Raw genomic sequence first — 14934 nt, forward strand, 5'->3', positions numbered from 1 at the left:
TTAATTACTTGGGTATTGCTACTTCGTTGAATAAGGAATGGAAACCAGTCGAAGATCGGTTCGAACGAAAACTAGGATGTTGGGCTGGGAGAATGCTCTCATATGGAGATCGATTAGTTTTAATTAATTCCATTTTTACGAGTCTGCCGATGTTCTTGTTATGCTTCTTTCAGATACCCAAAGGGGTGAGGAAAAGATTAGATTTTTATAGATCACATTTCTTTTAGAAAAGTGATCAAACTAAAAGGAAATATAGGTTAACAAAATGGAATATTATTGCTCGTCAAAAAGATCAAGGGGGCTCGGGAATTGAGGTGCTCGATATTAAAAACAAGTGTTTACTTAGCAAATGGCTATTTAAATTAGTGAATGAAGAGGGAGTGTGGCAGGAGTTAGGTCCAAACAAAACCGACAGACTCCCCATTTTTTGGAAGGGACTGACGAATATAAAAGAGAAGTTCTTCCAAAGAGGTTCATTTGTCTTAGGAGATGGACATAACATTAGGTTCTGGGAGGATTCATAGTTGGACCGCCAACCTCTTATCCTTCTCTTTTTAATATCGTGCGGCAAGAAAATGTCACGGTTACGAAAGTGATGAACAATGTACCGTTGAATATTAGTTTCGGCAGGGTACTATCTCATGAGAAATGGGCTGAATGGGTTCACTTGGTGGAACGCCTCATGGGAATTCAGCTCACAGATGAGCCGGATAGTTTTGTGTGGCATCTTATGGCTTGTGGGAATTTCTGTGTGAAATCCTTTTATGCTGATCTCATGAATGACCATAGTAAGTTTCTTAGGAAATATATTTGGCACCTCAAAGTTTCACTTAATATTAGGATCTTCATGTGGTTTTTAAACAAAAATGTGCTACTCACAAAGGATAACTTAGTTAAAAGGAACTGGACGGGATCGAAAACATGTGCTTTCTGTGATTCTGAGGAATCTGTGGAACACTTGTTTATTAGATTTTTTTTTTTGAAAATGGGTACTTTATTATTTTAAGCAATAGACCCGACCTCTGCATAACTAGGATGCACACAGCCGTACCAATATTTGCTACAAAAACCAAAAAAAATCGACTACAATAGTTCCAAGATAAATAAAATAAAACTAGGTAGGTGGGCCCAGGCGAAGATCACGCTGCCACCCATGTTGGGAAAAAATATCCCTCGCTGCATCCTCCAACCGTGAAGACACCTCCGTAAAGAGGTCTCGATGCTCCAACCGTTGAAGTGGCACCCATGAGCGCAGTGTAGCTGTAGACCGGTATATGACCTGCATAAGAGAAGAAGAAATATTATTGAAAATCTTGTCATTTCTACATAGCCATAGCGACCAAATAATGGTAATCGCTCCCATCCTAATAAGACGCTTAAACCTAACCGCCACACCATTGAGCCAATTACCAAAATATTGGCAACACTACTCGGGGGTATAAGGTAGACCCTATTTGAACAACTGACCATATAGATCTAGCAAACTTACACTGAAAGAACAAGTGTTTAATAGTCTCGTATTGGTGACAGAAGACACACTTCTTACTTGTTTATTAGATGTCCTTTCTCGAAGTTGATTTGGCAAGTGGTCCATTTTACTTTCAATATTGCGCCCCCACTTAATATTAAGAATATGTTTGGTAATTGGCTAAACCGGATCGACAAAAAAAACTATGGCTCGAATTCGTATAGGAGTTTGTGCTTTACCTTGCACAATTTGGAATTGTCGTAATGATATTATTTTTAATAGAGCAGAAGGTAATTTCTTTTTACATGTTATCCACAAGGCTACATGCTGGATGAACATGTGGTCATATCTCCTTCCGGATGATCAGCGGAAACCTACGCAGTCTGCATGCACTCGGTTGATGGTGGTCGTACGGACTATCTTCAGCCAGGGTGGTTGGCAGCGTTCTAATAGGATACAAAATACATAGGCAACTGATGTATTCTATTTTTTGATGGCTTGTTCATACTGCCACATTATGTGATCCGTGATTTGTAAGACTTGAAACTTGAGACTTCTTAATAAAGAAAAACGGTTGTGGGCATTATTTTGATGCAGAGGCTAGGGTAAGTCCCCCGTTTTGAAAAAAAAAAGGTTTCATGTAGTATTGGCACTCGGCCGGTCAGGATGGAAACGGGCCGGCCCGGACCTGGCCCTGGCCTCGGCCCCGTTGGCCTCAAGGCCAATTTGAGAGGCCGCGGGCCGACCAATTCGAGAAAAGTTAATGGCTCTGCTGGTCCAATGGGTATTTTACTATTTTGGATCGACCCAAAATTTTCTTCATACACTTTTTTCGATTATGCTGTTCGAGTGAAGCACTGTTTTGGTAGTCTGATTAATCAGTATTTATGGATCTTATTCTACTAGACTAGATTAGTTGCACCTAAAGATATATATACATGCACGAAAGCTCTATAATCTGTACCATTTTTCCTTGAAGTGTTACGGGAGCTTTGATACACGAGATTCAGAGATAATTTCTCGAGTTTCGAGTTTCCTTGTGTTTAGATACACGAGTTGCTACGGTAGGAAAACAGTCTAGCACTAGCTCGCAATATGTACGAGTGTCCATAGAAAAATGTTCAACCAGGGCTTTTTTTTAGAACGGTGACTATCTTCAGGGTGAAAACCTAATATCTTCGATCGAGGGACGATAGTGTTTGTGCACTGTTTTCTTCTTGAAGGCGTCGTTTTTGGAGAACCTAAACTTCGGGTGTTGTTTTGGTGGTGTTTGTGCTGCTGTTCTAAGGTCTGGTACACTGTAGCGGGACTTTTATTTCTTAGTTTCTTTTTTTTTTTGGTTGAGTGCATCCGTACTGCCAATAGGGTACTGCGTTGTTGCAGAAACTGGTTGTAATTGATATCTTCACGATATTAATATATTCTCTTTATCGAAAAAACCTTCTACGCATGCATCTTGCCGAGTTCACCTTCCTGGTCAACCAGCTCTGAAGTAAGGCCAACATACCCTACGGATATACCTTTCTCTAAAATATATTGAGACAAGATGAAAAAATTATTAATAGGTGGGTCGGCCCTCCTGGCCCAATGGATCACTCAGGGCCGGCTCCATTGGCCCGATTCTTATATGAGGCCAACCTGTCTGGCCCAACGGCCCTGTTTTCTTGGGTCGGGTCAGCGACCCGACGGGTCGACCCGGCCCATTCCCATCCTGAGCGGCCGGTTGATGAATGATGAGGCCCGTAGTCATTTCTTTTGCACGCTGTACACCGATACTACTCTCTTGCGTCCTTTTTTTTAATGTATATTCTACTTAACACACAATATCATATGCTTCAACCTTCAAATAACGTGAGATAAATGGTGATGAGGTGATGATAAACGATACTTATTATTAAAGCCTCGGTCGCCCAATAATCAGACAGCTGGAATAGCTCAGTTGGCTAGAGCGTGTGGCTGTTAACCACAAGGTCGGAGGTTCGAGCCCTCCTTCTAGCGTCTATTTTTGTATTTTTACTCGTTTTCTTTTCCAATTATTGTACTCCCTCCGCCCCCGTTTATCTACCGGATACTGGAACAGGTTGGTGATTCCTCGTTTCACTGGTTCAAGTTCTGCTTCTTCTATGGTGCAATTTTGAATCTTGAAGGCATCCAATTCCCAGAATTTATTGGCATGTACTACCTCAGGTCGAATTTAATCGACGGGCGCTCCCGTTCAGCAACAACATCAACAGCCACATATATAACATAACACCAAAAGATAACTGGAGTAATTCGGGCAAGTTTGGTTTGGTGTGCTGGGAGAGAGATTGCGCTTTCTTCTACTGAAAGTTGTTCCAGACATGGAATTCTCTCAATGATCAAACCAGTGCAAACTCTGAAAGATCCTACTGAACCTAATCAAACCCAATGTTATCCGCTGGTACAAAGCGATGCATCTATGGCTCCCCTAGTCCTGAATCAAGCTCTACGTCCTTCCTTCCCAATGGCTGTACAAAACACGAGCAGCTTCCACAAGTTTACAGGCCTCTTGCAGCAGCATCGTTGATGTAATTGGCAGCTTCCTTTGTGTCCAGCTGCTTCCCTTCCACGAGTCCCTTGATTAGAGTGGCGGAGTAGGTCTCAGATGGAGGAGCTAACGGCAGCTCGCCGGATTTGTGCCGCGCAACATCTGTTGAGGGGCATCTGCAGGGGAAAACAAACAATTTTACACTATCCATGAAAAGTTCTTGATCTTTGCATCTCTTATCACTTCCCTTCAAGCATGCCTCAAATGGTATCTAAAAGAACAAGTGAAGACTGGAACTTACGTCATAGTTAGAATTGGAAGACCATCCTCCTCTCCAAGATGAACTACATTGGAATACCAGCTATCCTGCAGGAAATTTGTAACATGGAAAATATTAATAAGTTACACAAATGATTGTCTGCCATGAAATATCAGTAGACTCAGAATTATTTTTAAAACTAACTAGTGTCAGCTATGTGACCATGGATGAAGCCGGCATTAGAAATGTGTTCATTCATGAGAAAAAATGTTAGTTATTCTTTTCAGTCTGTACTGTACCGATACAAGACTCTTTAACCTCTCATGGTATCAAATGCAGTCTGATCTAGCCATCAGGTCCGCACTTCTAAGTTCAGATTAACCTAATAGGCCAAAGACGCAGGACATGGCATTTTCCTTACCAAAGGATCCACCATTAACAGCAGGCATTAGACTTGGAATTTAAAGTTCATCTGGAAGAGTGACAGATTTGCCAGTGATAGCCATGGAAGAAGTCGGTAGTGTCCTTTATCAAAGTGCCACAAGGGCAGTCACATTTAAGAGTTTTTCAATGATTGCAATATTATCTATTCTCATTAATAGCCATAAAGAATATTGTATGCGGAAGATAAGAGTATGCTTGTTGATGTGGAAAGCAGCAAATCCAACCTTGATAGATTCAAGATGAAGAGCTTTGTTTGAAGAGATAGACTCCATTTCCGACAAGCCAATCAAAGGAGAGTCCGGAAACTCATTTTTTCCATCTTCGCTGCTATCCACTAAACGATTCTCTTGAAACAATACATCATTGAATTGCTCAAGCCTGTCAAAAAAAAAGGAAATTCATGATGGAATCAGAGAACTAATCAAAGATCATGTGCCAACCAGCCCTGATTCAAGGATCAATAAAACGTAGATGTGGTAACTATACATACGTTATTTTGTACATGCAGATGTATGACTTATCATTGTAGTTTATCTCAGGGTTGAGGAAAGCAACACCACCAGTACCCCAGCAGGGGGTAGAGGATCTCCCAAAAAACAATCTGTGAGGCACATTCTTCCACATGGTACCCCTTGGTGGGCTTGTGTCATGTGATCCAAAACATGATATACTCATACCATCCACCTGCCACAGATCAAAGTAGATAACAATCTTTTACACAAAGAATACTGCTTGCCAGAAAAGGAAAATACAAGGGTTACAATAAGGAAGACAGAAAGGAATACTGCATTCATAAAGAATATAATAACTAATAATAAGGCGCTTATGCATTTTACATTTGTGGAAAGCACTAAAAACACTTATCTCAGATCAAAATATCCCCAAAAAAGGTTCCTTCGGGACAACCCTTTAGAAAACTTACAAATTTGTGTGGATCGGTGGTGGGGATTAGACCAAGTCACTTACGACACCATAAAGAGTAATAATATTGTCGGTTTCTAATGTTGGGATAGTCAGCATGGTTAACCCACGATTGGGCCTGGAGGTTAGAGAGGCAGGAGCGAAGATACGACAATCGGCGGAGCTAGAGGCCAAATATGGAGGGGCTAAGCATTAATTGAGAAGTAAATTATGCACTAAACCGAAGACTTGGCCAGCAAAAATTATACTCCATCTAGCCTATGTGAAGGGGGGAGTAACTTCTTGCTAGTTACCAATGTGCATGCATATGTGAAGGGGGACTCTGGCCGAGGTTGGTCTAGCCTAAGCTCTGCCACTGTCGGCAATGCAGAGTTTAATCTCTTTCGTCATTGCTACAGCCAATGGTCATGATGTTTTACATTCATAGACACTGATCCTCGTGTTGGATTATGCACATAGTGCTAGATTGAAAAAACTAAGAGGAGCAGCAAGGGAAGGATGAAGAGCCATGGGGCAGAGCAGGTTTGTTCAACCGCTGTGGGACAAGAATGAGCAGCCATCGTTCTGGGCAGCGACGACTTATCCAATTGAATTAATTCACCTTCGCGTAGCAGACTAATGTATGAGGTCGAGAAATATTTACTCCCAAATTGTGAGAACAGTACAAAAGTACCCTCCATAAGTGATTTGGGTATCATAACCTATTTTCCAAAGGGATGTACCAAGGCTGCGATGAATGCAGTGACACGTTACAAAAAATTCAAATAGCGGAACGTAATGGTCCTACCAAGATATAAAAAACGGTGTGTTTTCAACATTACCTTCCCACCTTCAATGTAGCACAAGAACCTTGGTTTCCACATGTTTGAACCAAAGCTAGCATACCAAACATAAACTTTTGACAATGCTGATCTCCAAGTAAACGAGAGATCATATAATCTTGTAGGCGCCACCACAGATCCATCATTTTGCGCTTGAACTGAATCAGTTGGACTTTGTTCAACTGTTGTGCAGCTTGAGGTGTTCTTTGTTGCAACGTTATCTTGGTCAAGTTTCAACATTGCGATGCGTTCACTTAAACCATCATCAATAACTTGAACAATATCAACAGAGGAAACAGCATCAGGAAGCTCATCAACATCTTCAACATCAGACTCAGAACCAGAGGAAGCGTACGGCTGATCATTTCCCGACGGAAAAAACAAGAAAGATAAATTATTCAAGGGCATAACACCATTGGGTTAATATTTCCTATAATTCGTCTCAGCTAAGCAGTAAGTCTCCATGCATCAAGCCGTATAAATGGTAATTCGAATGTGAGACTAGTGACACAAGATAAATTAAAGATGCACAATATAAATACAGTTAAGCTGTATAACTCTGTGTGCTTTTGCAAGAGTTAAGACTTGATAGGCATCTCCGAACATAAGAATATGTATACATGACGCATTTATCAACAACAACAGCGAAGAAAGGTTCATCAAGTATGGGCTGCCTGTGGACAATATAGAAATAGCCTATCAACTGAGTTGTGTAACACAGACCACATAACTCATGAACATGCATTCATCTATGGAATTGGGCTACATTATGGTACTTCAATAAAATCCTGGAACAAAAAATAATTTTCCATTAAGAATGCGGTTTGAAAACTGCAACCATAGATATGACATGTCTGCAGAAAGAGAGGAGGTTGTCAAGTTTCCCGCAAACATAACTTGATCTGGAACAAAGCGATCCACATCTCGTACATAAGAGCACAATTCATTATCGGGGGGCTAGACCAAGCAGGCCCCAAAGTCTCCAAGAAAAGAAAAACAAAAGGAGGAAATTTACCTCGATATACAAGGGCGCACTCCTCAAGGGTACATTCTTCGGAAGCTTACTGCTCAAAACAGGCCAGTATGTCTTTAATTCATCGCGTACCTGGGCAATGCATAGGGGTGGGGGGAATCATAATTATAGGTATCCATAGGGAGATGGAACTACACAGAAATAGTATAGTGCAGACCATTACCATTTTTATAACTCTCCACGTAGATTCAAATGGTCGCTTCTCTCGAGCGTTAAATGCGAACTTATCTCCCAGCAAAACTTTTGCACAAGCACAAACTGAGTTTGCTATGGACTTAAGGTTATAACCTCCTTCAAGAGCCATCACCACCCTTCCGTTTGCAAAACCCAGCAGCTGCAGGTAACAGGCATAAGCATAAGTGTCGATCAGCTGAACAGAAAGTCCAAGAAATATATAAGAGATATTAAAAAATTGATGAGATCAATGGAAATTTCTAACCTAGACTCCAAGGTCAAGCGTGATCAATGTTTCTTTATGGCCAGGAGAGTGCGTGGTGTGGTGAGTTTAATAAAAGGTCATTTTGCTACGAGTGCATACCTTTGTTAATAGCAGTGCATATCCATTTGGAGTGATACAGCAACCACCAAGAGGATCACCCAGGGCTACCAAGAAAATAAGTGAAAAGAAATTCAAACTAGCAGTAATAAAAACAGGCATGCTACTAGATGAGACAGGCAGAAGTTCGCTGACAGCAATATAATACTCCCTCCGTTCCTAAAAATAGGCCGTATAGTTTTTTGCACGAATATTAAAGAATGCAAATTGAGGAAAAGATACACCAGTTTTGGGCGAGATTACCCATGACTAATTGGGGTGAGAAAATAGAGGAGTTTGCATGAGATAGAAAACGTAACCAAATCCCTAAAAACATTCTCCTGGCGAGTGATGCAACGCATTATACCTTATATTTCGGATATTTTTCTCAATAAACTACATGTCTTATATCAAGGAACAGAGGGAGTATAATACAACGGTTCCAGAGACTGTCAAAATATCACCAGTGAAGATCATTTGCTATGCAACATGGAATCCAAGTACATGAGGCGTACAGTCTAAGAAGTGCACATCTAACTCGCATAAATAAACTAAAAGTTGTCAGTAGCAGTCAAGCTTAATGAGAAGTGCCTAAATTTAGTTAGATGTTTGAATTGTAGGGACTAGTTCTAAGAATTTCCCGACTTGTTTACCTGCGTCAAACCCAGCAGACACTAATATTATATCAGGATCAAATGCTTCTGCAATAGGAAGCAGTATATGGTCCCATACAGCGACATAATCTGCATCACCACATTTACCATGCTCCCAAGGCACATTAATGTTGTACCCTTGACCAGCTCCTTCCCCAATGAAGCAGTGAGATGCATCCCCTTGAGAAGGGTAGAAGCTTCCAAAATCAAATCTACAGAGCAAACATTGGAGTGGCATACAATTTATACTATTGAAGGATCAACAGAATACTACATGCCAGAAAAGTTGGCTTTTATAGCAAGTGATGGTGACTGTGTAAGTTTGAGGTTTCGCATTATCAGAATTGGTTGGATAGTTCTCAGAGAGGCCTTATTCAGATGGCAAGTTACAATAATTCATCCTAAGGAAAGCTAAAACGTTAAGTTGTAAACTTAATCATTAAGCAGTTAGAAGACTAGTTTTCCACAGATATCTATTATATTAATAAAACAATGTCAGAAGAAGCTTGCACCTTGCATCTGGCAGGCTACAAATTCTCGCAATCAGAGGGAAAAAAGATAAAATATCTACATTGTGTGTTTTGGTTGCTCCAGATAATATCGGTGCAGATTAATCAAATAAATATTAGAGCAAGAGTTGTATAACAAATACAACTCGGTTTTCAATCATAATGCAATATACTCCCTCCGGTCTGAAAAAATTGACGCGGTGAAAAAGGAACAGTAGCATATTGGTAGCACACTCCCGCGTCAATTAAAATCAACCGGAGGTAGTACTATGCTGATTTTGAACAGATAAGTGAGGCCAATCCAGTATTAGTAGTGTAGATCCAGAAAGTATAGCAGTAAAATGGCTAGGATGAAGCAGAAATTCGAATAAGCCTACAGCTTGGGTTGAAACCTAATAGGTTCCTTTGCACATTAGTCACAAACTAGTCTGAAGCATTTTCATTGTGTTCACAGCCCGATCGAATCGACTAGCAGTGCACATTTGCAATAGACATACGTGACAGGAATTTTGATCTGATCTATATCCTAAAAGAGCATATAGTGGATTGGTGGTTTCGTGGGGACTTAATGTCGACTGTTACAGATACTATATCCAACAGCACTACAGCAAGGCCAGCTCAGTGTAATACCATGTCAAAAAATGGAGCTTGTAAATTTATATCAATTGCGAGTATTTACTATTACAAAACGTGTTACACGTGCTACATCCATTCAAAGAGCAGTAAACCTTGAAAATCTAGGCAACAGAACTGGCATGATTTTGCAGATATGATATGGTGAAGATCATGAAACTAGTCTGAAATCTAAACAAAACTACCAAATCAATGTCAAGGTGCAAAGGTTTTTGAGTCGCTGATTAGTCACCGCGTAATCGCCAAATCATTTTCTCAAAATCAGGGCAACTCTTGACTATTCAGCGACTTATGGGGACTATAGAGCGACTTCTGTTGACTATTCGCCGAGCCGGAGGCCTAGCAACTCGACTTGGCTCGGCGACTCAAAAACCTTTGCAAGGTGCTCTGTCATACCTGTGAACTGAAAAGAACAACACACGAGGGTCATCATAAAACATCTTCTGTGTGCCATTCCCGTGATGAACATCCCAATCGACGATTAATATCTTTTTGATACCTAAGTCAGGCTGCAAGTAAAAGGAGAATGTCAGAATATGACTTGACCTTCTCAGTAGGTCACATGATAACAAATACTAGTTGATTGCTCCTATAGAGGAAACGATGAACAAGAGCAACACATGCTGATCTTTAAGAAGAAAAATGAGCAGGGAAATTTCGACTACGCACCCTCTCATTCAAGAGATAATTAGCTGCAACAGCCACATTATTGAAGAGACAAAACCCCATTGCCGCATCATGTTCAGCATGGTGGCCTGGAGGCCTGACTAGAGCAATAGCAGAATTCAGCTCACCAGCCGCAACCTTCTCAGAAACCTACTTGCCAAATGAGTCATTGTTAGTGAACGTATTGATGGAGTCAAAACTGTTGTACAAGACCACAAAATGATGCAGGAAATGTAGGTGCTAATCACCTCTATAACAGAACCAGCTGCGAGGAAAGCGGACTCTGAGGACCCCTCGTTGAAGTAAATAGAGTTGAATCCCTTTGCGATATCATCTCGGCTGGAATCGTATTCCTTTGAGCTGATATCCCTCATCAGCTTTATATGGTCCTGGGTGTGGACAGAGACTATGTGGCTTTCATTGGCTTCCTTCGCCTCCAGGACCTGACACCTGGAAGAAAATGGTGTTACGGCTGCAGCCACAACAGAACCTTGCGAAGGCATACACAGTTAGGCTAATCAAGTGATGCACGGAATGGACAGCACTTTTTAAGTTGTAGTGCTGGTGTTTAAACTTACCATCCAAGTTACTGTGCATAAGCAATAGCTTGGCTACCCCAAAATTGCGCGAATAACAGGAAACTATTGTGTTCAGCGGTACAGTGCACAAATGTTTGGACCACTATATGACGAGTTTCTCTATTATCCTATCTCGGAACCTTGGAACACTTCAAATAGTCAAGACCTAAGCCAACAGTTAAAATCGTTGTGCTAATATTTTCCTGGAGACTAATAATGCAATGTCCAGTAGATCGAAGTGGGCATGGCTACAGCCGAAGCAGGAGCAAACTAAGCAAAGGCAAAGCGCGCGAGGACCTCGCCTCTCCCGGTGGAACCGTACGCGACAAAAAAAAAGCAGATACGAACGCCTCCGCACCGGTTCCCCGCAGAAAATCACGCTGCTCTCGCTCAGGGAGTCGGGGGAGGCGCGTAGTACCTGGATGCGATGCCCTCGGCGGCGAGCTTGCGCCAGATGGCCCGCAGCCGCTCGGGGTTCTCCGGGTGATCCTCCCCGTCGGGCGTCGCGTGCGCGCACATCCGGTTGTCGTAGAGCAGCCCCACCCTGGGCGCCGCACGGGCCGAACCCGACGCCGCCGCCGCCGCCGCCATCCTGTGCCGGCGATCCCCTCGCGCGGACGGCGGAGACCGGCGGCCGAAAGGGGCGAGACGGGTCGGAAGTCAGAAGTCGGGGTGGAGCGGAGACGACTGGGTGGGACTGCGGTGTGGGCCGACTGGGCGGTTTGCTCCTCTCGTTGGTGGAGCCTCCTGGCGTGCGTGCGTGCGTGCGCGATGCGTGGCCGTGGGCCCGTGGGTGGGCGTTCGGGGCCCACCTGGAAGTGGGAGCTCCGGCTTTCCGTGTTTGATATGAGCGAGACTTCGAATTCGCGTAGCGGCAAAAGATTGATAGACCCCAAATGCCCACGGATCGTCATCGAGCATATTCTCTCTTTTTTTTAAAACGGGCAAAAAAAAGCTTTTATCTTATCTTCTCTTTCTTAATAGATGGCCCCATTTTCCTGGTCTCACATTAAGCCACGTAGCCTTATTAACAAATTTCATCTCCTCCGCACTGTTCCCAGGCGTACGGGGCGATTCTGTTCGGCAGACCGACACGGCAGAAGCCCTTCGCCGTGCTTCCCCACTACTCCTTGCAACAAATGCTCATGACATCTTTTCCCCACTACTCCTTGCAACAAATGCTCATGAAATCGCCCGAGGTATCCAACATTCATCGACCAGAAACAACTCGATTCAACTCAACCGTCGCCGCCTCCATGTTAAAAGCCTACACGCCCTTGCCATCGACAGCAAGCGCGGCCGCCTTCTTGCGCCTCCACTCTGGGATCTGGCCGCTCCCAATTTACTTCTCCCCGAAGACATGTCTCTTAATATGGGGAATAGGTTCAGCTCGAAATTTTGCTCACACCCACCCGATTTGATTTGATTTTGTTGGATTGTAGCTGCCGCTTGGTCAAATCCCTTCGAATTGATTGTATTATGCGTGGCTGAGACCCTCCCTGATCGGAATCTCAACATCACCTTGAGCCGCCCCTTCTCTTCTCCAAACATCTCTCTCCACCCTAAGGCAATTTTTGATTCGTCAGAGTCCTCCCCTGGAGAGCTATTTTGCTAGATGGTTTTCCATCTCCACCATCTGATTCACATTTATCACTTAATGGTGCCGCACATGCTAGATGGGATGGATCTGGTGACGCCATCTTCACCTCCGGTGTATAATTGAGGTTAGTCCAGTACTCCTCAGTTGTATTTCTGCTTAACAACCAGTATGTTCTACAGCTGGGCTATTATTATTTTCCCATGTCTCTTGGGAGTATTTTCATGTACCTTTGCACTTCTTTTTGATGGAAACTCGGAAGTTTAAAATGCAGAAAAAGGTCTGCCAAACTATACATACAGAAAGGAATCTAAGACTCGGGTATGTTGCAGGAAATTGTTTCCTCTGTTTTCTGCAATCGAGCTTTGCATACTTCCCTGTAATTGATGTTTATGGTCCAATTTTAGTCTTCCTGCACTTGAACTTTGATGTATAGAAATCTTTAGGCACATTCAGAAATTGATGTTTTGTTGCAGGTTATACGGTTATACGGTTTTATGTTATGCAAGAGACATGTCAGTACACCATAAGGTCTTATACATTTGTACAGGATTACAGTGGTACCATATTCTATAATTCTATGTGTTGTACCTGGTATTTCTCTGCAGCAAGTCGGCCCATTCAGATTCAACAAGAATTAAATATACGCTGGCATTGAATCATCTAGCACCGTCAATTTATCTGATGTTAGACTGTTTATTCTATGTGCATTTTCACCAAAATTTTGACATTGCTGATTCCCAAGTAATTCTAACTTAATGACAGTATTATATTCTTAATTTTCATTAATATTAATATTTCAGTTGCTGTCAATAAATCAATTTTCTTTGTAGCTGTTTATGCACAGTATGCGGAAGGTGTGATATTTCTCAACATCGCACAATCTCCATCCAAAAAAGTCTTACATCATATAAGGGAAGTAGTCTCTTATGGAATTCTGTAGATTTAGATGATGATGTGGCAAGAGATATATACATGTTGATGATCTGACTTCAAACTTGATCTTGAGTGTAGAAGTGGCATTTGATAAGTAATATTAAGTTCCAAAGAACGGATCAAATGGACAATGTAACCTGGTGTAGTTTTCCACCACCAATTTATATTTGAATTTATCATATTATTTAAGTCTGGCATATTCTTTTGTTTCTATATGAAGTACTAGGCATGAACTTTTTCGTACAAAAAGTACATTGTCCCTAAACTTTTGATATGAGTTCCACTTAAAGTACTAATAACTTTTGATTGATTTCTTTGATTTTTCCTTCTACGTACCTAGCTCTAATAATCAATTTGGCTGTTGAGTAACAATTTGTCATCTATACCACTTTTGTGCGAGATTATATTCTTAACATGATATTTTGCTTCATGTGCAGTTTCTCGAGCTGATATGTCATGTGTGTAGTTTCCTTATGGTGTTAGCAGCAAAATCAATTGTTTGTCAAACTTCCACATACAAATTCATAATGTTTGATGATTCATATGTGATGTAGTTGGAGCTCACCGGGCGATGGACCTTCTCCTGTGTAAGCTATCCATAGTTAATATAATAGGAAAGTATTTTGTAAGCTCCTTAGAAAAGTTAATACAAGGATAAGTTCATTAGCTTTCGAAGTGTAACAGGTGTGTGTTATTCTTATTTCTCCCGGCTCCTCACATTTGTTGTATGATATCCGATCAAGAAAGTTCGCTTATTTAGACAAAACTGCTGGTCACATCAGCTATTGAGGTTGATTTGTAAGTGATATTATGCTAATAGATTTTTTTTTGGTTATTTCTGCTTTTACTACACAAATCAGCTTGGCATGCTAATGAAGTGCGCTATGCACCTCATCTTATTTTCTATAGGATTACCACTCTAAGAAATCACGCAAAGTTTTCGCAGCAACACGCGGGGTATCATCTAGTATTAATAGGAGAAGCAAACAAGGGGATGGCAAGAGCCATAATATAAAAATAAAAAGAGAAGGGAGGGAGGGGCACCGGCCAGGATCCAGTCCTTGCCTTCCTCCCTAATTCTGAGCATGATCTCCGAGGGTAAGGAGGATTTATTGTTGAAGACACGCTCGTTTCGCTCCTTCCAAATCTCCCAGGCGATCAGCACGATTGCAGTTCGCAGACCTTTGGTAGAGGAGGTGGGGTTCTGGTGATAGCTTGCCAGTATTCCAGCACCTTAGGTCTCCCAGTGCCGAGACAGCGGATAAGGTCTGGGCAAGACAACCACGAAGCCGCTGCATTCCATATTCTCTTGGAGAAGCGACACTCGAAAAGGAGGTGTCGAGCCGTTTCCGGGGAGCATCTACAGAGCTGG

General features: G+C 42.0%; 1 protein-coding gene and 1 non-coding gene across 2 annotated transcripts; one reads left to right on the plus strand and one right to left on the minus strand.

Moving 5' to 3' along the window:
• Window positions 1-3392: 3392 nt before the first annotated feature.
• On the plus strand, window positions 3393-3466 carry TRNAN-GUU. Its single transcript has one exon. It is a non-coding gene; the product is annotated as a tRNA-Asn (tRNA).
• Window positions 3467-3682: 216 nt separating this feature from the next.
• Window positions 3683-11606, minus strand: LOC124670583 (histone deacetylase 5-like). The gene is made up of 13 exons (XM_047207072.1): window positions 11448-11606; window positions 10700-10901; window positions 10455-10601; window positions 10182-10294; window positions 8644-8855; window positions 7994-8058; window positions 7619-7789; window positions 7438-7527; window positions 6423-6779; window positions 5171-5364; window positions 4905-5058; window positions 4279-4343; window positions 3683-4153 (listed from the first exon to the last, which is right to left on the minus strand). The coding sequence occupies exons 1-13, from the start codon at window positions 11546-11548 to the stop codon at window positions 3988-3990; spliced, it is 2037 nt and encodes a 678-aa protein (XP_047063028.1). The 5' UTR covers window positions 11549-11606; the 3' UTR covers window positions 3683-3987.
• Window positions 11607-14934: the final 3328 nt, after the last annotated feature.

This window comes from Lolium rigidum, chromosome 7 (assembly GCF_022539505.1).
Source record: "Lolium rigidum isolate FL_2022 chromosome 7, APGP_CSIRO_Lrig_0.1, whole genome shotgun sequence".
NCBI lineage: Eukaryota > Viridiplantae > Streptophyta > Magnoliopsida > Poales > Poaceae > Lolium > Lolium rigidum.